The 24,315-nt window shown below is 36.7% G+C and overlaps 1 protein-coding gene across 1 annotated transcript in view; it reads left to right on the top strand.

The window, feature by feature from the left end:
• The window catches only part of LOC134227305 (contactin-4), a 1,204,188-nt gene that overhangs the window by 1,144,976 nt on the left and 34,897 nt on the right, over positions 1 to 24,315 (top strand). Inside the window, exons 15-16 of the mRNA XM_062708688.1 lie at positions 2,912 to 3,193; positions 6,331 to 6,458. Coding sequence (XP_062564672.1) covers positions 2,912 to 3,193; positions 6,331 to 6,458 — 410 coding nt within the window. The remainder of the gene's footprint in view (positions 1 to 2,911; positions 3,194 to 6,330; positions 6,459 to 24,315) is intronic.

Here is a 24,315-nt window from a genome sequence, read left to right as displayed (position 1 = left end):
CTCGAAGGTGCACCCCAATCGGGTTGTAGGCAAAGGTGATGTTGAATTACGTTTTAGACTTTTCTGTTCGATGAGAACAAAGCAAGTATTTTTCATGCCCAGGGTGAATCTGTTTTCGTTGTTTATCCTGTGCTGAGATTGAGTGAGCATTACGAACTCTGATGATATAGGTATATAATTTTTAGATCAACATTTAAAAAAGGATAATGAAACTAAAATTTTCAAATAATTGAGGATGAACAACACTCTCAAGCGATCACATATCTAAATCATTGATAATGGCTACGTTTTGAACTTATTTTCCTATATAACACCAAAACACAATGCCAAACATCCGATTGAGCTTCATTGTTGACATCAAAATGGTATTAGTTAGGTTTACATTTAAATGACAATCGATTCCAAAATTTGAAAAGTTATTGCCGATGACAACTCGCCTACTTTTCACACATGAGAAGTAATCAAATGATAATTCCAATAATTATCGTATGAGAATGATTCAGCACAACTGGCTGATAGTGTACCACTGGCGCTGCAACCATCACCGACGCAAAGTGGAACAGAGAGTAAGCACCCAAATTAGGACAAAAACCAAATTCGTAATTTGTTTCAGAGATGAAATAATAAAATTGCTTCAGTGAACGCAATTTAGAAAACCCCCCTGACCATTTTTTTGGCTACGCCACTGATATTAACCATTCTTAATCCACTAATTATTTAAGTGTTTTATGTACGTTTTAAGAATCTTGTTCTAAACTTGTTTCACTGCACTATGGTCCAGGATACAGATTTACGCGGAAAGATATAATATTTTTTAGAAAAAACTGTTATTCTACAAAATTGTTCGAAATAGTAAGGCCATTATTATGGTTCTACCAAAAAATAGGGTGGTCCATCATATAAAAAAAATTAGAAAATATTTTTTTTATTTCTCGGAATATTGACATGTTATGTTCTACAAAGTTGTAGCGTAGCTTATTCCAATCAATTTTGCTAAAAAAACTTTTTCTGTAGCTCTTAAGTTGGCTGATTTAGAGCAATTTTACCTAATTGGATTAGGGTGTACCTAAAAAACAGTATTTTTGATCTACTTTTTTTGTTTTACATTTCTCGAAAAAGTCGTCTTCAGGTGACTTTTAGAGCTCAAAAAATGCAACTTTTGATGGGTAAATATGCTCAATATCTTTTTCCGATCAAAAGTTATAATCGTTTTTCTGTCAAAATTACATTTTTTTCATGAGTTGATATCTCCGGTTAGGGCAGACCAAAAAAATATATTCACACGGCATCTGAAAGAGAAATTAATATTCTTTATTATGTCAAAAAATTGGGGATATGTTATTTTTTTATCTCAAGTTTTATCAATTTTACTAAAATCATGTTTTTTCAAATAAATTAATATAATTCGACAACGGAAGAAGATACAGACGATATTCTTATAGCAAAACACGCGTTTTGAAAAGCCGCAAAAGTCTTCAGAAGATCACATTCGTGAGAAATGAAAGATAAAAAATCTACAGCTTAAACACTTTTTATAAATTTTATCATTATCATCGTATTGCAAGATTTACGAGAAAAGATGCATTTTTGGTCTGAAGCATACTTTTAAGAAACAAAATTTGTTCTACAAAGTTGTTCTGGATACTTGGGCCCTTATTATTGAATTACTGAAAAATAGGGTGGGCCATTTTATAAAAATGTGAAAATTTATTTTTTTTATTTTGCGGAAAATTGACATAAAATGTTCCACAAAGTTGTAGCGCAGCTTTTTCCCATCAATTTTGCTATATAAACTTTTTATGTAGCTCTTAAGCTCACTTGTTTAGAGTAATTTTACTTACCAGGATTAGGGTGTCCCTCAAAAAAGAATATTTATGATCTGCTCATTTCATTTTTTATTTTTCACGGATGTCATCTTCTGAAAACTTTTGGGGTTTTTTAAAACGCGTGTTTTGCTATAAGAATATCGTCTGTATTTTCTTCCGTTGTCGAGTTATATCAATTTATTTGAAAAAAAACATGATTTTAGTAAAATTGATGAAACTTGAGATAAAAAAATAACATATCCCCAATTTTTTGACATAATAAAGAATATTAATTTCTCTTTCAGATGCTGTATGAATATATTTTTTTGATCTGCCCTAACCGGAGATATCAACTCATGAAAAAAATGTAATTTTGACAGAAAAACGATTATAACTTTTGATCGGAAAAAGATATTGAGCGTATTTACACATCAAAAGTTGCATTTTTTTGAGCTCTAAAAGTCACCTGAAGACGACTTTTTCGAGAAATGTAAAACAAAAAAAGGAGATAAAAAATACTGTTTTTGTGAGGTACACCCTAATCCAATTAGGTAAAATTGCTCTAAATCAGCCAACTTAAGAGCTACAGAAAAAGTTTTTTTGGCAAAATTAATTGGAATAAGCTGCGCTACAACTTTGTAGAACATAACATGTCAATATTTTGAGAAATAAAAAAAATATTTTCTATTTTTTTTTATATGATGGGCCACCCTATTTTTTGGTAGAACCATAATGATGGCCTTACTATTTCGAACAATTTTGTAGAACAACAGTTTTTTCTAAAAAATATAGTTTTGGCGTAAAATTCATCTTTCCGCGTAAATCTGTATCCTGGACCATAGTGCACTGGCAAAGTGCGCCTAATGATTTTTTCGCGAATGGAACTCAAAACCCAAGCAACTACTCTGTGTGTAATTAAAATGGAAAGTACTGACTCGTCTTATATATACATATTTAAATGAACTATAAAATGTTTGTAGTGCGCTGCAAAAAGAAGCTCACATTACGTTAGTCGCATTTTCCAAATTATACTGATTTTTAATCCACACGGTACCTGTGAAAGCAGCTCGCTGACTCATTAAATGTTATTATTTTGTCTTTGGCAGGTCCGCATGCCGAGTTCGAATTATCGCCGATCCTATCGATCGGGATATTTATTGGCATTTTAACGGTGATAATCTGCATAATAATCGCCGTCGCTGCCGCTGTGAAGCTGCGCACCAGCCAACCCGGAAAGGGCCACCACGCGGCCAGCGGCAACGGCAAGGCGGGCGGTCTCGGCAAGCGGCCCGGTAATCTACCAATTAAGGAGAAAATCTCGTTACCGCTCAGCCAATCGGAGGACATGTACGACGAGAAGAATCCGGACGTGGTACCCACGAACGAAGGTGAGTTGCGTTTTTTCCCTCGTTTATTTTTTTTTTATTTTTTCATCCCACGTCCTGTGTCCTGTCCCGGAGCTCGGATTGGAATCGATGCGGACTAGTAAACCGGTTGCATATTGATCAGCTTCTGCGCTAACGAAAGCATGCAACACTCTAAAGATGGTCTGAGGTTTCTCGTTGAAGTGGAAAATAAGTTTTAGAACAACCACACGGCCACGAAGCATACGAAATATTATTATCAGACAACCAAGCTTTTCTTTGTACAGCTTTATGTTTTCTTCAATGTTTTTTTTTTAATATTTTTATTTTAATTTTTTAATATTTTTTAAATATAATATTTTACACGATTCAAAAATAAGTTTGCAATAAAAAGTATATTTTTCATTGAAATGCAAATTTTTCATACATAAAAAATATCATGAATAGTAATTGAATTATCTATACAATTATCAGTTGTTTACAAAAATATTACCATCAAAATATCAAAATTTCATAAAACTAGTAGTTTCTTATAAATTATTTCTTTTTTCTAATTTTTTCAGGATATTTAAACATCATTTTTTCATTGAAAATTTCAATGTGGTGTGACAAAGATTTCAATTCCATTAAGTCGCTTTTTACTTGGTTTGTTTTTGGTTATTTTGGTTTGGTTATGGTTTGGTTCATGACCAACGGCTTTTATGAAACATAGAGTTGACTTCACGAAAAAAAATCCACTAAAAATCAAACAAAAATTAGGTGATATTTGGGAAGTTTTTTATGTCTTTATTAAATAGACTTTCAGCCCAGAGCAGGCTCGTCTCCGGTGAAATGTAAAGAGTAGTGGAAATTGATGTAGACCTATCCGCGTAAAAATCAATTCCAGAAAAATCCATTGCTATTGATTGCACTCATCTTACTCTATGGATTGGATACAGATTCGGATCACTTTCGTACATAACATCAAGTACAGATTTAGAACCGAACGCGGTGCGGTATAGTGGCATCTTGCCATCCCGATAAACCTCGCTGCTCCTTTGCACGGTAATGTCGCTCTGTTGAGCATCTAGTGGCGTCCTGTAATCTCGTTTATTAAGTCGTTAAGAATCGCTACGGGTTGTGGGACGGAATGGAAATTTTTGTGCGAAAGCAGTTGAACTGTATTAGAAATTACGCTATCGTCCGCTTCTGGATCGGAATGCGAATCTGCAGTATTGCTTCTGCTAGTCAGTGAAGGAAGTTTGGATTCAGAAATGATAATGTTTAATACACTTTAAAATTGGCAAAATTTGCCTCCGCAGCAAGGTGCTCCGAAAGACTTCAAGATCACTCCAAAAACTGAAACTGAGAGAATCAAAGGGCAATACTCCTATGTCATCATCTGCATTGTGTTTACTGTATGCTATGCATAGGGTAACGGCTGTATTTTGGACCGGGCTCATATTTTGGACCACCCAGCTGAATTTTGTATTTATATCACACAAAACTAAATAAAACATGCAACATTTAAATTTTATTGCTAGAAGAAACTATCCATAAGGTATTTCCTACATTTGTATCTTATAAAATATTGCAATTATTAAAAATATTTGCACGCATTTAAACATTCTGGCTTGATTAGACCAAAACTAAGACGACATTGTAAAATTGAAGTCAACTTTCAAAAGCTGTAAGTTTATTTGTACATATATTCAAAACATGTGAATGATGTTGTTAACTTATTACAACCTAATAGAAGCAGTTTCCTATCTCGAGCACAACATCGTAAATTTAAAAACAGTATTCTGAGGCATGTCCAAAATAGGTTCATTTTTCATTGAGCCGAACATATTTTCGACATATCTTCTTTCTAAGTTCTAGATCGCTTAAACTTTTGTTTTTTACCAACCATTTGTTTCTCTAGTATCAAGCTCATACCGTATTTATAAATTACCGTTCATTGATGTAGAAAAATGAAAGACATAAAAAATGTCTATTAACCCAACATGTAACTGTTTTTATTATGTCCATACGAAAATACTGCCTATGATCGCATATCAGTCCCATCTTTGCTGGAATTCCTATCCATATGGGACAAATATGCTATTGTGGACAGAATAGTTAAGAAAGCTCCATGACAAGAACTAATCTTTGCTAGAGCTCTCCGTCCGTGCTGCTTGCCAATGCAAGAGAGTTCCGCGTTCTACGATTATGTTTCGTTTTGAAAAAGAATATGCAAGGAGCAAGAAAGAACCCACTACTATCAATGACGTAAATGGAACAGATCCGGCAAACTACATAAAAATGTGGCAGGGTAGGAGTGACCAGGTGGCCGCACGTTTGTTTTGCTTCCATGATGTTGTACCGAGTGGTACTGAAATTGATATTAGTTTCAATATCCTTAGCTGGTATTGTTCTATGCTTTTGAGTGCTTATAAAAATGTATTGCTTAGCAAGGACTTTCAGGATAAAAGCGCCTAAAATGCTGGAGATCACTAATTTAATCTAATAGTAACATAACTTTGCAAACAATACAAAATTATTCGAGTGGTCCAAAATATGTTCAATAGGTGGTCCAAAATAAAAACAGGCGGTCCAAAATTAAATCTCACATATCTTCAGAATTTATGATAGTTTGGTTCATTCGGTGGGATTTACAACATTTTTACCTACAAATCCTACTTAGCATTCACCACTTTGTAGATTCATAGAGAATTGATCAAGCATTATTACAAACTCTAACTTTTATTCGAAAAATTGTTCAGCCATCTCCTAAAGCGGTCCAAAATACCTCCCTTACCCTATTAGAGTTTCAATCATTTGTGAATGTACAGCTACATATGTATAATATGCTAAATAATTATTTTGATTAGGAACCTCTAGGAAAAACAATAACATATAACCTCTAGCAGAATATCTGACAGAGATCTTGCTGTAAAACTGATGAATGATTGATTTTGCCTCTAAATACATCTCAATACATCAAAGCCTTTGACCATTGCATTCATCCCATATAATTTCCCTCGAATTGCTGTTATTGCAATCATCCCGTTCGTCATATATTACAAGTATCACCTTTCATGTATAGACCAAATCTAATATTGCTTTCTCTAGTACTCATCGACCATGCAAACTAACAGCTAACATTAAAGCTAACTGAAAACATTTCCATCATTTTGCAGATCCCGATTACAAACTGATATCGGCAAATCAGACCCCAACGGCACTGCATAATTCATTATGCAACAGCAAACACGACATCATCGGTCGAACGATACTGGACGACAGCCGGAAAACCTATCTAACTGGGGTAAGTCCATTCGGCGAAGCCATCAATTCATACACGCTCTATACACAAAGTTCGACATCATTATGAGCGATATCATGGATCTGTTGGGCACCGGCGGACACCGAGATCCGACGAGGGATACGCACCAGAACTGCATTCGCATTCAGTCAACAGAACAGCGGGAAGATGTCTCAAAATATGTTTTCGAAAATGCGAACGAAATTTCGTTATGCCTTTTGGTATACCACTTTCATGTACCAACTCTGTTAAAAGTTCTGAAAATTACATGTGCACGCTATATGGGAACCATTTTTCATGTTTGATAGCTTTCAATTTTACATCCAACTTTTTCTTGTACGAAATACTGAAAAAAAAATCCATAGTAATGACAACCTGCATGTTTAAAATATGATGGAAAAATTAGTCGAATCGAATGAAGCCCTTTTGTTACATCATATACTATGACATTTTTGCTGTGTAACTAGACCGTGTATGTTACGTTCAAAATGGGTTATATAGCTAGTTGGACAACAAAACACAATTCTCGGGTACATATTCGAAAGGACGTATGTGGTTTTGTAAAAAAACAAAATTCAAACGTCGATTTGTCCAATCTGATAGCACTCCCACGCAAACCAATAACACCAATAGGAAAACGAAGGCTTCCCCTACCTATCTGTGGCGATAGCTGGCGATAGATTCTGACCCGAGAATTGTTGAATGTGACCTGTACACAATGTACAGGTATTTCATAAAAGAAATGTGACTCAAGCTTACATAAATATTGAATCTTCGAATCTGTTTCAAAAGGTCGAAGGTAAAAGATCGAAGACAAAAAGTCGGAAGGACAAAAGGTCGAAGGAATAGAAGGTAAAAAACAGCTGGATCAAGAGGTCGAAGGGACGGAAAATCGAAAATCACTATTTTGCTTCCTAAAACCGATCTGAACACATTTTGGGAAACAAAAATTTAAACTCGTGATTGCATCAATTTCACTTTTTTAGAATTTTTCTTTTCTAGTTTAGATTCAATTAACCACTTGACTTCAACAGAAGAAACAATAAAAAGGGTCCGTCCACAAATTCCGACATGCACATCTTTGGCCTTTTGTCCTTCGACTTTTGTTCTAGACCTTTTGTCCTTCGGCCTTTTGACTCAGATTTTTTGTTTCGACCTTTTGAGCTTTTGACCTTTTGTCTGTCGACCTTTTGACTCAAGTTTTTTTTTCGACCCTTTTTTCGGCCCTTTGTCCTTTCGACCGTTTGACCTTCGACCTTTTGTCCTACGACCTTATGTTTTTCGACCTTTTGTGCTACAACCTTGATCTATAATGTGGTCATGGTGACCGCTTTTCCATTACTTTTTGAAACAGTACTAGTATTTTATCGGACACGGTATGTTGCACCGACCTCCCACGCATTCGGGCGGTCTTTCTCTATATGCCCATAGAACGCTGAACAGTTTGAAATGTATGAATGGATAATTTATATTGTGGATGTATTTTTGTAAACAAAGTTGCCACAATATTGACAAGGACAATATTTTGAAGTATTCATCAGCATCGCCATCATTTTAAGAAACGTGTTTAAAGTCAGTGTGGCATACTAAATTGGTAATAGTTATGCATTTAAATCAATAAGGTTTTGACTTTCTCGTATTATTTATAAAATCCGTGTTTTTTCGAGGCTGAAAAACCCGATTAACCCACCTAGCGATAATATAAATAGTTTGCATTACTGTAAACTGAATATGTGAAAAATCCTTTCTTCCTATATGGATACTCGGTGAACTTACCTTTTTCGCTTCTTTTTGGCATCGGAGTGGTGGCCATATGGCTACGGCTCCTGCTTTATACGCCGGAGGTCGTGGGTTCAATCCCAGGGCCGTTTCATTTTCCTATTTTGTATCTTTTCCTTATACTTCTTATGTTCTAGCAATCGCTAGAACTGGAAGTTGGAGTCCATACGGTTTCCACTTGTCAAGTAGAATTTGATATTAAACTAAGAAAAACTTCGTTAAAGGAGTAGCCATCGAGCAAGTAAGGGCAGTGCGTGTTTTAGTCGTCGCAAAAAGAATAAAATCTTGTTAAATATCTTGGCTATGCATATGCACAGCACATGTTTCGAAATGGACAAATTGATATGAAATTTGCGAAAAAGAATCCACGTGTCTTGGAGGGACTCGAACCTTCAACCTCCTACTCTCTAGATAGGCGTGATAACCCCTACACAACAAGACCACTTTAAGGTCACGTTTGCGGAAAAGCCATCAGAATCCGAGTACCAACCTCCACCGCGGTTAGCTCTCTTTTTTTGCAAATTGAATATCTATTGTGTAGGGGTTATCACGCCTTTCTAGAGAGTAGGAGGTTGAGGGTTCGAGTCCCTCCAAGACACGTGGATTCTTTTTCGCAAATTTCATATCAATTTGTCCATTTCGAAACATGTGCTGTGCATATGCACAGCCAAGATATTTAACAAAAAAATGGTTTTCGTACGGCCGAGTTGCCGAATAATATGCAATTAATTATAAAATCTTGTGTTCAGTGGCCCATGCGCATGTATTGCGCTTTGCTCCGGTCGAAACAAGTGCGATATTTAATAGTTTGCAGCTGCTATCGAGCAAGTAAGTTTATTTATTATTTATTACCAGGCTCAGGCCATAGTGGCCTGTGCTGTACATAAAAGTCTGCTCTATTCATCCCGGTCCAGGGCTGCACGTCGCCAACCACGCAGTCTGCGGGTCCGCAAATCGTCCTCCACCTGATTGATCCACCTTGCCCGCTGTGCACCTCGCCTTCTTGTTCCCTTCGGTCCATGTCGAGAACCATTTTCACCGGATTACTGTCCGACATTCTGGTTACGTGCTCGGCCCACCGCAATCTTCCGATTTTCGCGGTGTGAACGATGGACGCCTACTCCACGTACCATCCGCCATCTGCACCCCACCATAGATGGTACGCAGCACTTTCCTTTTGAAAACTCTCAGTGCGCGTTGGTCCTCCACGAGCATCGTCCAGGTCTCTTGTCTGTAGAGAACTACCGGTCTAATAAGCGTCTTCGCAAGACGCTCCGATCGAATAGAGTTCGCCGCCGTACCAAACAGACAATCTACAAAACGCTCATTAGACCGGTAGTCCTCTACGGACACGGGACCTGGACGATGCTCGTGGAGGACCAACGCGTACTTGGAGTTTTCGAAAGGAAAGTGCTGCATACCATCTATGGTGGGGTGCAGATGGCGGACGGTACCTGGAGGAGGCGAATGAGCCACAAGTTGCATGAGCTGCTGGGAGTACCATCCATCGTTCACACCGCGAAAATCGGACGACTGCGGTAGGCCGGGCACGTAGCCAGAATGTCAGACAGTAACCCGGGTAAAATGGTTCTCGACAACGATCCGACGGGCACAAGAAGGTGACGTGCGCAGCGGGCAAGGTGGTTCGATCAGTGGAAGATGACTTGCGGACTCTCCGTAAACTGCGTGGTTGGCGAAGTGTAGCCATGAACCGAGCCGAATGGAGAAGACTTTTGTATACCGCACAGGCCACTTCGGCCTTAGTCTGAATAAATAAATAAAGGAACTGACGACTTTGGCAGGTTTTGTTCTATTATTGTCAGGGGGGTTTTTGTTGACCAAATTTTATGAAATTTGGCACAATATTCTTTGATATGCAAAGAATGTTTAGGTCAAATTTGAGCATGATTGGTTATAGAAAACCCCCGTGACAATAATAGAACAAAACCTGCCAAAGTCGCCATTTCCCCTAATCAAAAATTATGCTCGCAAAACGGGAACAGAATTGAGCAGGCCGGAGTTACAAGATACGGACAATTCGTCATGGATAAAGCTATGTCCATTTAGAATCCGGAATAAAAAAATCATCTATATCTCGGTAACGGTTTGACGTACAAATAAAGTTCATGCATCAAAACAAAGGTAATTTACTGTACTTTAAGGAAAACACATTGATGCAAATAATTTCTTCTTGTTTCTAGTGAAAATTCGCGATTCTTCTTTATTCCTCTCATCAAAAGTTGCACACCTCCGGAGTCAACTTTCTTGACACATTTCCACATTTTGGTCATCTGAGTCGCGTCCCGAGCTATTTTTCCACTTTACTTATGCTTCCGCTTCATTACTGCCCAAAATGTCTCGATGGGCCGGAGCTGTGGGTAGTTGCGTGGATTTATTTTTTTATCGATAAAATCTTCGTTATTATCGCGGTACCGCTGGATGACTTCCCGGCTGTAGTAGCAATTCGGCAAAAACTTCGCGGGACCTTTACGGGCTTTATGGAAAATAGACCGCGGTTTTTGAGACATTCCTCCTTGTACAGCTTCGAGTCCATCGTCTTATTCGTCACAAACACTTAGGTCTTTGCTCCACAGCTGCATATCACTTGCCAAAATCATCTGTTTTTTTTGCAAGTTTGTCCAAAAACAAACTTAAAATTCGCAGGAACTACTCCTCGTGCCGTCGCCATGTAGAATTTTTGGCTAGGAAGCTGTCCGAAATCCATTTTGACGTAGGTTCCATCGTCGATGAGCAGGATTATCAACGTGGGTGTGCAGATTTTTTTCTCTCCTTTCGACTTCCATCTGGAATAATGTTTGGCTTGCTGCACGAAACCTCGTGAAATTTATACCGCAGCAAGTGGGCGCCTAGGTAGACAAACCGCTGTAAAAGAATTCTTGCAGCGGTCACTTTCCGTGCCGCTGCAATACAATAAATGATTCCGGATTCTAAATGGACATAGTTTTACTAGTACAGGCAGAATGTTTTCCCGAATGTTTTTCAATAAAAGCCGTTAGAGAAGTCCAGTGGGATCACCAAGCTGCCACCATGAATGGATGAATATCGCGTGCTTAGAGTCAATGGAAGGGTTGGCGCAGCAAACTTCGACTTCGACACTAAATACCCAATGATATTACCTCGGGAACACCGCGTTACGCAACTTCTCTTGTGTTGGTATCACGATAAGTATCGACATGCCAACTATGAAACTGTTCTAAACGAAATACGTCAGAGGATCTGACTTATATACGGCCTTAAATTGTAAGTTGTCATGCAAGTGTACGCGTTTAAGAAGCTCACGTATTTCAAGTCTTCAAGTCAATAATGGCGCCTGTCACGTCTTTGCGGTCATATAAGAAAGGAAGGCTTTCAGTTCGACTCTCGTTGCTACTAGAGACCGAAAACACCTCTGCATCTCTACGATTGTCTCAGGATATGGTATTGTGTTAGATGTATACGATATTTTATCTGGATTCACTTTGGTGAGTGATGAGATCTACGGAAGAGGATTATGTGAAATGCAAATAAAAACGCGCAGTAATTGGTTTTGCAGTACAGAGCTAAACAAAATGTCTCGGATCGCGCGACCGTTTTACTTTTTAATCGAAATACGATCAATCGCGAATCAACACAGAACTAAATTGTCGGATCCTGTGAGAATTCGGAGGAGCATTTTCTGCCGATGTACTATGCAACCACATAAAATCAAAATAACCAGCCCAATCCGCGTCCGATACGTAACATGTTCAATTGCAAACTCCGCAATGAACTTACTTTCTCGATGGCTCTTATAAGAATCCCCCTCTATTTATCCACAATAAAAACTAAAACTCTTAAAATTTGTATGAGAATTCAAAAAGATGAATGTTTCTTTTAGCAAAGAAACCAGTCATTCGATTAATACCACGAAGGAAGTTCCAGAAATTCTTATGTTAAGAAATGTAAAATTTGACAGTGAAAATACATCACAACATAAATCAATAAGATTTGGATTGGATAAGATGAAGCATTTAGGGACATTTGCTCAACTTCCCTGGACATAAAAGTATCATCATGTTAGGCTCATTATATACGAATGCAAAAATGGTATCCTGGTCTATAGATACCTCGCAGTTAATAACTGCCACAGTGCCATCAAGCCGCGAAGCGGGTATGTCCCATTGGGGGATGTAATAAGAATTAAAAGAAGTTGAAGGAAGATTTAAATAAGATTCTATTTGCGCCACAATTTAGTACTTGGTATTTACTAATTTGGCCCTCCTTAGCCTAGCGGTAAGATGCGCGGCTATAAAGCAAGACCATGCTGAGGATGGCTTGGTTCGATTCCCGGTGCTGATCTAGGCAATTTTCAGATTGGAAATTCATCTTCGTGTTAGCCTGACAATATTCGAATACAAAAATGGTAACTCGGCGGTTAATAGCTGCGGAAGTGCTGAATGAACACTAAGCAACGAGGCGGCAATGTCCCAATAGGGGATGTAATGCCAATAAGAAGAAAAAGATTTATGGGTCACTTTTTTATTCTTTTTTATGCTCTTTGAAAGTAGTAACCTTTGGCGCCATTTATTAACGACGAAACCGAATATGCATTTATCATCGCCATCACCTTTATCAGCGTTGTCGTACATCCACTAACTCATTCGTTCGCTGATAATTACTGTTTACTATGGTGATATGCACGCATTGCGTACCTTTTCTGCTCTTTCTGTCCCAGAATAGATGAAATGATGATGAAAAGACACATAATAAGAGCAAACAGAGCACCACGGACTCCTCGTGTTTATCCAGTTCAAGGTGGGAGGAGCATGTTGGTAGAATCTACATGGTCGATAGATGGATGAAAGCATTTCTCAAAGTATGGGTCGCGCAACACACAGTCGTGAGCAGGCCCTCGGTTCGTTGATTATGACATGCAGCTCGATTTATGCATATGCACAACATGTGATCGATTTAGTTCGGATAAGGTATTGGAGGGTGACCACTCCCTTCGGTGCGGTTTGATCCCACGAAACCAGTACACTAGACAGGTGCTTTTCCTACTAAGCTACGAAGCACCTGTCTATGAATGCAAGTTTGCGAACCCATGTAAGAGAAATAGAAAAAAAATGAATCTGGGAATATGTTAGCTTTCGCTTCCATAAATATGTGGTTGAAATGAAAAATCTCCTACTCGCCGCACCCATTCGAAGGTCCATCCAGTGATGAGATTGACATCGGCAAGAAGCTGCATGCATTGCGTGAATGTTCATTTGCACAATTGCCTTTCGCTCCCTCGAAGATGCGGTTGCCGTGTAAACATGCGTGTAGTATGAGCAATGTTTGCATAGGATGTATGCAACCGATTCGATTCAAAAGAGTGATATGAACAGCTGGTAGAAAAATGTTATTGCTTTGGATTTGAATGGAATTTGAAATACTCTCCACTCGTAGTGTTCTCCGATTTGTAGAAAAAAACCCAGATTAATCCACCTAGCAGTGATGATGCCTTTCTCGTGCATTATAAAATATATTGAAAAAATCACATTAGAAAGGTCAAAAAAGCTCTTTGGGGGAATAGATCACATTTTTCGATCATTTTTAATATTTTTGCCTTGCCACCATTCAAAAAAAATTGTTCTTTGAATTTTCAAGGGGACCTTTGGGGAAAAACAATGTTTTTTCAATAATTCCGAAAAGCAATGATCGGGCCCATTTCCAATAGCAAACAATTCCCCGTCGAATGCAACTTGTTGCGAGTAAATCGGATAATTCTAAGTTCTAAAAAGCAAGGATGTTAACGATCAGTCAGTAATTTGCGTTCGATCATTTAGTAGTTTGTCAATAACACATTCCAGAAGCTGAATTTCAAATTATGTTGTATGGTGGACTTCTAGTGCGAAGGTTTTTCTACAACTCTGCCTAATGGTTCGTTGTTTGAATTCCACTAGTAACGGAGTTATAGCTTTAGTTTCAGTAACTTAGACTAAATGATAACAAAATTCCAATCATTTAGTTTAAGCTACTGCAACTAGCGCTCTAACTCTGTTATTAGTTGAATTCTAATAACGAATCATTAGGCAAAGTTGTAGGAAAACCTTCGCACTAGAAGTCCACCATACAACATATTTTGAAATTCAGCTTCTGGAATGTGTTTTTGGCAAACTACTAAATGATCGTTAACATCCTTGCTAAAAAGTGTGCCTACAAAATTTGTACACATACACACACACATACACAAAAAAACAGACGTCACCTCAGTTTGTCGAGCTGAGTCGATCGGTATATAACACTATGGGTCTCCGGGCCTTCTATCAAGTTTTTTTAGCAATCATATAGCCTTTCGGTACAACTTTGTTGTACGAGAAAGGAAAAAATGCATATGTTACAAATATGCGATCGTGCGGTAGTACAATGATTAGCGATACAATGATTAGCGCAACGGCGCGTTTTGAAAAATACATATGGATTAAAATTCGATATGTTTCCAACTTTCCTGATTCCCACGTAGTGTTTTTTCACCAATGTAATATTAAAGTTCAATAATACTACATAGTTGTATGTCATACATTGATTTTGCATCCCTTTGTGTAATAATTGTACAAGTACATTTGTGAAAATGAAACCAACAATTCACATAAATATAAATGAAAAAAAAGCCGAATAATATGGAAATAAGGAGGTGTATGAAAACGAACGTTAAGTTCAAATCACCCATATGCCCAAACTACACCATCATTCCACCCAAACCAACCAAACCACCCAAACCAAAAAGCAGTTAGCCTTAATGACACGCCTCTTCTTTCCTTCCAAAGCATGAAACAAAATGGCAGCAAACGTAACGAGCGCACGAGAAAGCATGTACGTAGGTATGCGATTTTTATTTCCAACGACGAAACTTTTACAGCTGTGTTGAGGCGAGCGGATGAAGTCATCGGCTTCGGGTCTCTAGCGCGTGTGTGTTCGTCCATTAGTTTTCGTGTTCCACATTTGAAGCTTTGGAAAACTTTGCTTGAGAGGTTAGCATCATCAATAAAGCACGAAAGAAGCAACACAAACATTCATGCTGTCAGTTATATACACGGTGCGAAATTTATTCACCGCATGCAGAAATGCTACACCCTTAATTTGTTTTACTCAATATTGTGCGGTTACTTGCTAAGTTTTTTTTAAACTTTATTAAGTGTTATTTTAATCTCCAGATTATGTTCAACACCGTACTTGCTAAATGGATACGGTCGGTTAAAGCAGCTGTTCCTTAAATCTAGAGTGCTTTGAAAATAGGTCGTATGTGCAAAAGAGAGTCTCTCTTTGGATCTATTCTCTTTCGATTATTACAAAACTATACAAAAGTTTACTTCGAATTTCTTGGCAGATATCCAAAGACAATAGCTTTGTCTATCATGCTGATGTGAAAATGTAGCAAAACATGCAAAACTAGCCGATATATTAGCGAAAGAGAGCGCGATCAAAGAGAATCTCTCGTTTGCACATACGACCTATTCTCAAAGCAATCTAGAAATAGTTCGTTAAAGTAGTCGCTAGATTATTCGCTGTTGGTTTGAGCGAGACAGAGTATATGTCAAAAAAAAATTAACCAGCAATCTGCGGTGTATTGTTCGAAATGAACGTTTATCAGCAATGGACTTTCTGCTGTACTATAGATCTCGCATAATTTATCAAAAGGACCTAAGTAACATTTTTTTCATGAATTAATTTGAGTACTGCAATCAACAGAACAACATGAAAGCTATTGCGATTCTTTTCTAAAATTAGCATACTGGCTCACCAGTTACGCGCCGGGTCCCATGCGCCGAGTTGTGCGCCATGCAAAAGTAAATAAACCAATGTCAAATAGATGTGAGCTTTCGATAAGCTTTTCCACATTCGCTTGTAAGGTATGTAGCATATTGTCGTCCCTTTACGAAAAAGATATTTTAAGTGAAATTGTTCGAGGTTTAGTAGTTTTTGCTTTTCTTTCGCCTGTGTTGCGTTCGGGATATTGTTTAAGTGGATATTAGTAGTGCAATTATGTTTAATTTGTGATGTAATATTCTACACTTAAATTGAGTAAAGTACCATAATATGACACAATACCTTAGCGGCGCACAACTAAGCGAGGCAGAGGTGAATGAGCAAAATGCTATAATATCTCGAGAATCACAATATTGATTGCAGTATTCAAATTAATTCATGAAAAAAAATGTTACCTGTTAATGTTAATGTCCTTTTGAAAAGTTATGCGGGAAATGTAATAAAATGCGTAAAGCCAAAATAGAACTTTTTGGGAACTTGCAAGTGTTCTGATTGTTTAAGTTGACTTTTTGTAAATTTATTGGTCAATATTTAAGAAGTGCAGTTAAAAGAAAAGTGCATACTTAGTTTATTCAAATTTGATTCAGACTATCTTTTGAAAAGGGTCAAACTTGTTTTTACTGATTTTTTCAAATGGATATAATCGAAAAACGACCCTTCCTACAAAAAAGTGTTGTATGGGTGACTATCGCAAAATCAGTCAAACTTTCTAATAAAACTTTTTGAAAAACTCAAAATTGAACCCTACACTAAAAAAAATCGATTTAAAAAATTAAAAGTCGATTTGCAAAAAAACGCCCTTTTCGATTTGAACGAAATTTTGTTTTGGGCGTTTTTTCGCAAATCGACTTTAAAATTTTTAAACTCATTTTTTTCAGTGCAGGGCTCAATTTGGATTGTTTCCGATATTTTCACTAGAAAGTTTGACTGATTTTGCGATGGTCACCCATACAACACTTTTTTGTGGGATGCGTCGTTTTTCTATTATATCCATTTGAAAATATTAGCAAAAAAATTTCAGCTCTTTTCAAAGGATAGTCTAGATTAAATTTGGAAAAACATTTTTGTTTTCATTTCGGATCATCTGGTGATTTTTCATTTCTTACTTCTGACTTTTCACTCCTCACTTCGCACTTCTCACGTCTCACTTTTCACTTCTCACTGCTCACATCGGCCCATAGGGGAAAGAAATGGCAGAAATGACGCTTAACTTTTAAAAAGAACATATGTCACCTTTTATTCATGAATTAATTTGTGTACTGCAATCAAAAGCTATCATATTGGTCTGTTGATCGCAATATTAAAATTCATTCATGAAAATATGTTTCTTAGGTCATTTTGAAAAAATAAACGAGAATTTTCAGTGTATACATGAAATCTTAAAATAGGTACTTTTAACTCATTAATGGGTTTCTATGTTTCTTTGTGAAGTTTTTCTTCCGTGTAAGCTGTGTATTCTATGCTGTCAGTGTGCCGGTTTCGAATAAATTGTGTCTTGGGAGAACATAACCTAGAAAATCGATAGCTTATTTGTTACGAAATAATGATGTCTCATAACTCTTTGAATATTTACTATTTTTTGAGAAGTGCCATCATTATGAAACTCAATAGTGAACAAGAAGAAAACATTCCCCATCGAATGCAACTTGTTGTAGCAAAATCGATTCAGGTTTAGTACTAGAAAAATTGGCTAATGTTTCAATGTGCACACACATACGCACACACACACACACGGACACACACACGGACACACACACGGACACACACACGGACAGACAGACATTTGCTCAGTTTGTCGAGCTGAATCGAATGGTATATAATACTATGGGTCTACAAGCGCTCTATAAAAAGTACGTTTTGGGAGTGAAATGAAAGCCTTTCTGGTACAACTTTGTTGTACGAGAAAGGAAAAACAGTGTTCATTTCCATTTTTTTAAATATTTGTCTATACTGATTAAATTTGGATAAAATAAAGCATGGAAAATATTTGTAAATGAAAGTATTTCAAATAAATTGTTTGTCAAGCGGAAATATGTTTGTTTATTATATTAATTATCGGATTGTTTGTTTTTTTCAACTTCCATGGGAAACGGGCACAACCAAATCATCAAATCAGCCTCCTTAGTTCATATGCTAAGAAGCTATAATATGCCCCCAAGGCAATACCCGACTAGAAGAGCATAACAAAAATTGAACACAACTTTAACATATTGTGATATTTATAACTTATTTTGATACAATCTAGTTCTCAGTTGCCATTATCTTTCAAATATTGTAACAGGATTATATCATAATATGATTTGAAAAATGCTTAACACCGAATTGCCCAACAGTAGGCAATTAAAATAGATGAAGCAAAGTTTCCCAGCCATAGATATCACAACCAGGGTTGCCACATTAAATCTGTATTTTTGCCTCAGAAAATCTTTATATCTGTATCTCAAGTCAAAAAATCTCAAGTCAAAGTAAATCGTCTTCAATAAAGTCAGTTTTGAAAAGATAAAGTCCGGAAACACTATACAGAACTACAAGTCAGACTTGTCATAATTTAGCAATTGTTTTGCATATTTCTTTCCAAGGATTACAAATAAAGGAATACAAGCAACAATGTTTGCTTTCTCAAGGTTTAATATTTGATCGTTTACGAATGACATATGTCAAGGATCCATTACTTTATTGGACTAATATTCAGCCACACTCAAAAGAAGCACTGATTAACTGTTTCAAAGTATTTCAGATATGAGCAATGGAAGTTAGACCTGATTATTTAGTAATATAAGTTAAAATACAATTTAAACATTTTCCGGAACGTAATCTGATCGAATTTCAAAATCATTGTTAAATTGCCAATTAAGAACAAAACCTTCCAGAGACCACATGTTCCGTATTTTTAAATTGGAATTTAATTAAGCTCAAAATGGCCTTTCAAAGATCATTTTAGATAGCATAAAAGTAATTCGATAGCATAAAAGTAATTCGAAATAATTTTTGGTACTAATACCCTCAAGAAATCTGTAAAATCTGTAAATTTTGCAAAAATCTGTATATCTGTATATACAGATTCTTGGTCGCAACCGTACCTCAAAAATCTGTAAAATACAGAAAAATCTGTATATGTGGCAACCCTGATCACAACGCTGATATAATTTGAGAAGGTTCCCGACCGACTAGATCATACTATGTTATTATGTTATACTAAATTTACATATTATGATATAATCCTGTTACAACATTTGAAAGATGATGGCTACTGAGAACAAAATTGTATCAAAATAAGTTATAAATATCGCAATATGTTAAAATTGTGTTCAATTTTTGTTATGCTCTTCTAGTCGGGTTGCCTTATTTGTAATGTTGTTAAATTCATGTTCTCTAAAAATATTCTTGTTCAGACAAAATCAAAAAATTATGATTGTTGATCGCAATCTTTAGACCTATCACGACCTGTAAAAATTCCAACTGCACAGAAACAATATATTTTGTAACTGATTCTGTTATAAATTTCTAACAAAATATGTTATTTTTATGATAAAATTGTAACAAAATTTGATAGTTTCTTGTTTCCAATAGTGCAGTTTTTGATAGAAATTTAGATATTTTAACAACATCTTGCACCATGTTTCTAAAACATTTTGTTATAAAAATTTAGTATAACATAATAACATAGGATGATATAATTTTCATATGACCTTCTAGTCGGGTACCTAAATAACTTATGTAGTCCAAAAAGTAGTAAATACATTGCCTGTTAGTAATCATTTGAAAATATTACAAAGAAAACGTCTTTCTTCTTCTTATTGGCATTACATCCCCACACTGGGACAGAGCCGCCTCGCAGCTTAGTGTTCATTAAGCACTTCCACAGTTGTTAACTGCGAGGTTTCTAAGCCAGATTACCATTTTTGCATTCGTATATCATGAGGCTTACACGATAATACTTTTGTGCCCAGGGAAGGGAAGTCGAGATAATTTCCAATCCGAAAATTGTCTTGACCGGCACCGGAAATCGAACCCAGCCACCCTCAGCATGGTCTTGCTTTGTAGCCGCGCGTCTTACCTCACGGCTAAGGAGTCCCCCAAAGAAAACGTATTTAAGCTTTTTTGAAAAGTCATGAAACACGGTTTTCAATAACGCCCCACCTTAGCCAAAGACGTTTTATACCCCTTCATTAGTATTTTACCTACTCCTGAGTACGCCGGGCTTGTGTTCAACACTGAGGAAAGTTATTTTGTTGCCCTACTCCAGTGCAACTTTTCGGACAGTATATCAGCGTCGTTCCATAATATTGAGCAAACAATCATTGAAAGTTACATGGAATCTTTAACCTGTTGAATTTTGTTTTTATTTCCATTGTGCAATTCAAAAATACTTCCACATTCGCATAGTATGATGGTCGTACAAGTATTATAGGTACCAACTGATTTTTAACCTTAGTTATAGTTTTCCAAAAATCAAAAGGGGCGTTTTGGCCAGGGGGCACATTTTACAGTGAAAGGAAAAGATAACGGATGATTCAAATCATGCATGATGATTTGAGAGATTAGTTCAGCACAGGAATGGGAATGGTAGACATTTCTTTATGCCATGCATTTTACGAAACAACAAAACCCCAACAGCAGGCTGATTCTTAGTCTATTAATTTGTATTTTAGGCCAAGTTGACCTTAAAATTTAAATTATTAACAATTCTCCTGCTCGATTTGCTGTACTTTTTAATAGTCCGACTGGCTGTACATACATTTTCCCGTTTCTTTATTAGGAAATAGGAACACGGCTGCTATTTTCGTTCATTGTCGTAGGGGCTAAAACCAACAATAACAACTCCATTTGCTAGAACTCACTGTAGCAGAACGTTTCTCCTGAGCTTACGATCTGGTACGGATGAGTTTGACAAAAAGTGTATTTTTATTGGTTTTCAAAACTATGACGAAAATACGAAAATGCCTGCCCTAACGTTAGACGACAATACGACTTAGCTCAGCCAGTACTTTAAATTATATTGTTTTCCATAGACATTTACCCTCAGACAACAATAATTAAAGGCATCCGCTTCCATGGAGACGCATGGTACATCGTACGTTACGGTAGCAAAATCGTTCATTCCTATTGAACTCAAATGCGGTGAAACAAATATTTAGCTCTTAAAAATCTGCCAACAACTTTAACGAGCGGAAAACTCTGGCGCAGTTGTAGGACCACCCTGGAAGAACGACACCTCATATCACGTAAAGCAGGTCATCAGTGATATGATTGCACTATAACACAGTACCAAAGCTCTCCATTCAGTGTATTCCCCATTCGTGTGCTCTTCAAGTCTGTTTACCCACGCAACAGCAGATATTTACGCCACGTATATCCGCTTTCCCACTCAACCGTGTGCTGTTGAACCAATCGCTGTGTGCGAATTTTATACATTCTATCCCCCGTTTCGTAACATTGAAAAGACCGGAAATGTAACCATGAAAATAGTTTTCCCTTTGCGAATGATACCTTCGTGTGAGTTGGGTGAATAATAAACGTCGAATCAACCTGAAAAATGATTTACGAGGGCTTCATATATTTTTAAAACTGTTGTTGTAATCCACACAGAAGAATCATTGCAATACTTTTCCATCCGATCCTCGGTTGAAGCTTCAACTACGGAAACTACAACAATACGAAGCCATTGCTTATCAGAGCGTCACTGGCGGATCATAGAAAGATTCGCCCAGAGGCACATTTGGTCGGGATTCCATTCCCGGTACCGAATGCACTCCAAGTCAATGGGGAAGTGCAAACGACAGCATTTATAGGACCAAGCACACAGATGAGGTGCATTATCCAATCCCGGAAGGCGTCTTTTTGCGCGCGACAAGGACGATGCATTCGTGCTAAGGGTCGCTACTAGCAGCTAGTTAGTTGTTTGGAAGTGTTGTACCTTCGTATGTATGTTTATGTGGAACGGGGATGATTTTCGAGAGCGATAAAAATGCAATTGCGATGTGTCAGTTATTTACTGGTGCTTTTAGTTTGGGTTTGAAGATTCAAGTAGTTGCAATGCAAGCTTTCAAAGGAAGCGACATTTGAAGGGACAATGAAAGAGCATATGCCTTTCATAAAATGTGCAATAGCCGGGATTTTTTAAAAGGAGTAATTATCTCCGAAAAATAGAACTCAAATGTATATTTTCCCGATTGGAAATGTCGTTTCCCATCGATGATAGAAATCTGTGAGTTTGTCCTCAAGATGTAGAAAAAACAAATCAACATATAGATCTTTTAGAACAGAAATTAACTCTTTTTGGAGTTTACGCGTTTTATGCGGACATAATTTATTCGTTTTGATATTATCCCGTGACTTACTCGCAGGCGGAAAAAACGTAAGAAGGATTTGTAAACTGGAGGAAGTCATCAACGTATATTGCAACGTAAATCTTTTTCGCTTGCCAACAGTCAGAATGAACTCCACATTTGGCGATCCTGTTGGATTTTCAGCATATTAAAAACAATTGAGTTGTGTGCCTAAGTGAAAGTGATATGGTCGAACAAAAAAAAAAGAAATATTGAAAAAGGTGTTAAAAAATAGATACATATAGAAAATGAATAGATACAAATAGAAAATAAGAGTGAGTTCATTTGAGAAAATAAATATTGTACGTTGAATACAAAACTCGACCTGTTGATATGAATTCATAATCCATTTGATAGCCGTTAAAAGTTAATCCACTTGTGCTGTCCCATCTTGCTATTTATTCGCACAACAGTCACTTTCCAGTTTTTGATTCATTTTTGTATGTATGTATGTATGTATGGATGTATGTACATATGTATGTATGGATGTATGTATGTATGTATGTATGTATGTATGTAGTAAGCCACCATCCTGGCTAGAGTCTTGCTCTGCATGCGGTTCCACTTGATAATATGGTCAAATTTCAATATGATTTCGAATTCAACATATTGCTGTATGAAGGGCCAAAAATGGGGGTGGTGGACCTGTAAGCAGAGACGCTTACACGAAACCCACGGGAAAATGAGAATCTCCTTCCAGAATGATCCAACAAAAAGAATAATGAAATTTGCAATACTTGTCAATCTTTCCACGGGATGGTTTGTTTGAAGAAGAGCGCGTCAACTGGTTAACAACTGTTGGAGATAAAAGTATTAGACACGAACGACTAATATTTTTTTCTTCCTTGACTCCGATTGGCTACCACTTCATTGTCCAGTTGTAACTTCATTGATGCCCTGATGCACCCTCCCAATATAAATATATATACAGTCAAATCAGTAATATTGGAAAATAAATATGATACACAAATTTAATATAACACAATAATAGACAATATAAAATTAAATAAATGTGATTGAAAATTCAAATAGTCGTAAATTTGATTCACCGGCTTCATCTCTATTTGCTGTTATGTTTTTTTTATTCATATGGGGTACTGAAAAGTAAAATTTAGTTAAGTTTATGTAGTATTTCCTTATGTGGGAATTGTCATGGTAACATTCCTGAAAAAATAATGGATTGATTGAAATGACAATAATATAGAAATACAGCGATTCCACGGGAAAAGAATAGAGTTGAAAAAAAAAAGTTGTCCAATTTTGCTCAAAACCGCTTGGTATGCTCTTCATCGAAAATAATTAGACCCGTACCCTTTTATTTTTTTATTAGGGTGACCATGTTCGATATAGGGTTACCAGAAAACACGCTATTTTGCGATTTTTTTATTTTTAAAAAATCACAACTCTCGAACCACTGGATCGATTTGCAATATTTCTTCATGGATAGAAAGCTTATTACTTCCAGTTCCCACTAAAATTCCTGGTTTGGTGCATTGGTGTACTCAAACCTGCTAAAATGGTCAAAATATTCGTTTTCTAAGATTTTACTTTCCAGTTTTTGATTCATTTTTGCACAAAAAATAAATATTATTATGATTAATTTAATAGTTCAATAGCAATGTATAGGGGAGAGTGTTCCCAAACCGGTCTATCTCATAAATGGCGCGCTTTCGGCGAATATGCCTGTATTGTCAGTAGAACACTGCCGCAGCACTGCTAATTTGGACGTAGATAGTCATCTTCCAAGGTTGAGTTTTTCGGAGTTTTCGAACCATATTATGTTTTGACCACGTCATATTGTGTTTGGATTGATTTTTTGGGTGCAGGAGATATCGATAAAACATTTTTAGCGTGTATTGAGAAATTGAACGATAAGTTATTTTTATTGCTTACACGCTTAGTTGGGATAACCTAAAAGTCGGTAAAAAATACCGATAATCGAACTAAAGTGTGCATACCTA

Source organism: Armigeres subalbatus, chromosome 3 (assembly GCF_024139115.2).
Source record: "Armigeres subalbatus isolate Guangzhou_Male chromosome 3, GZ_Asu_2, whole genome shotgun sequence".
Taxonomy (NCBI): Eukaryota; Metazoa; Arthropoda; class Insecta; order Diptera; family Culicidae; genus Armigeres; species Armigeres subalbatus.
The sequence above is the reverse complement of the archived record's forward strand: the minus strand, read 5'-3'. Positions and strand labels throughout refer to the sequence as shown.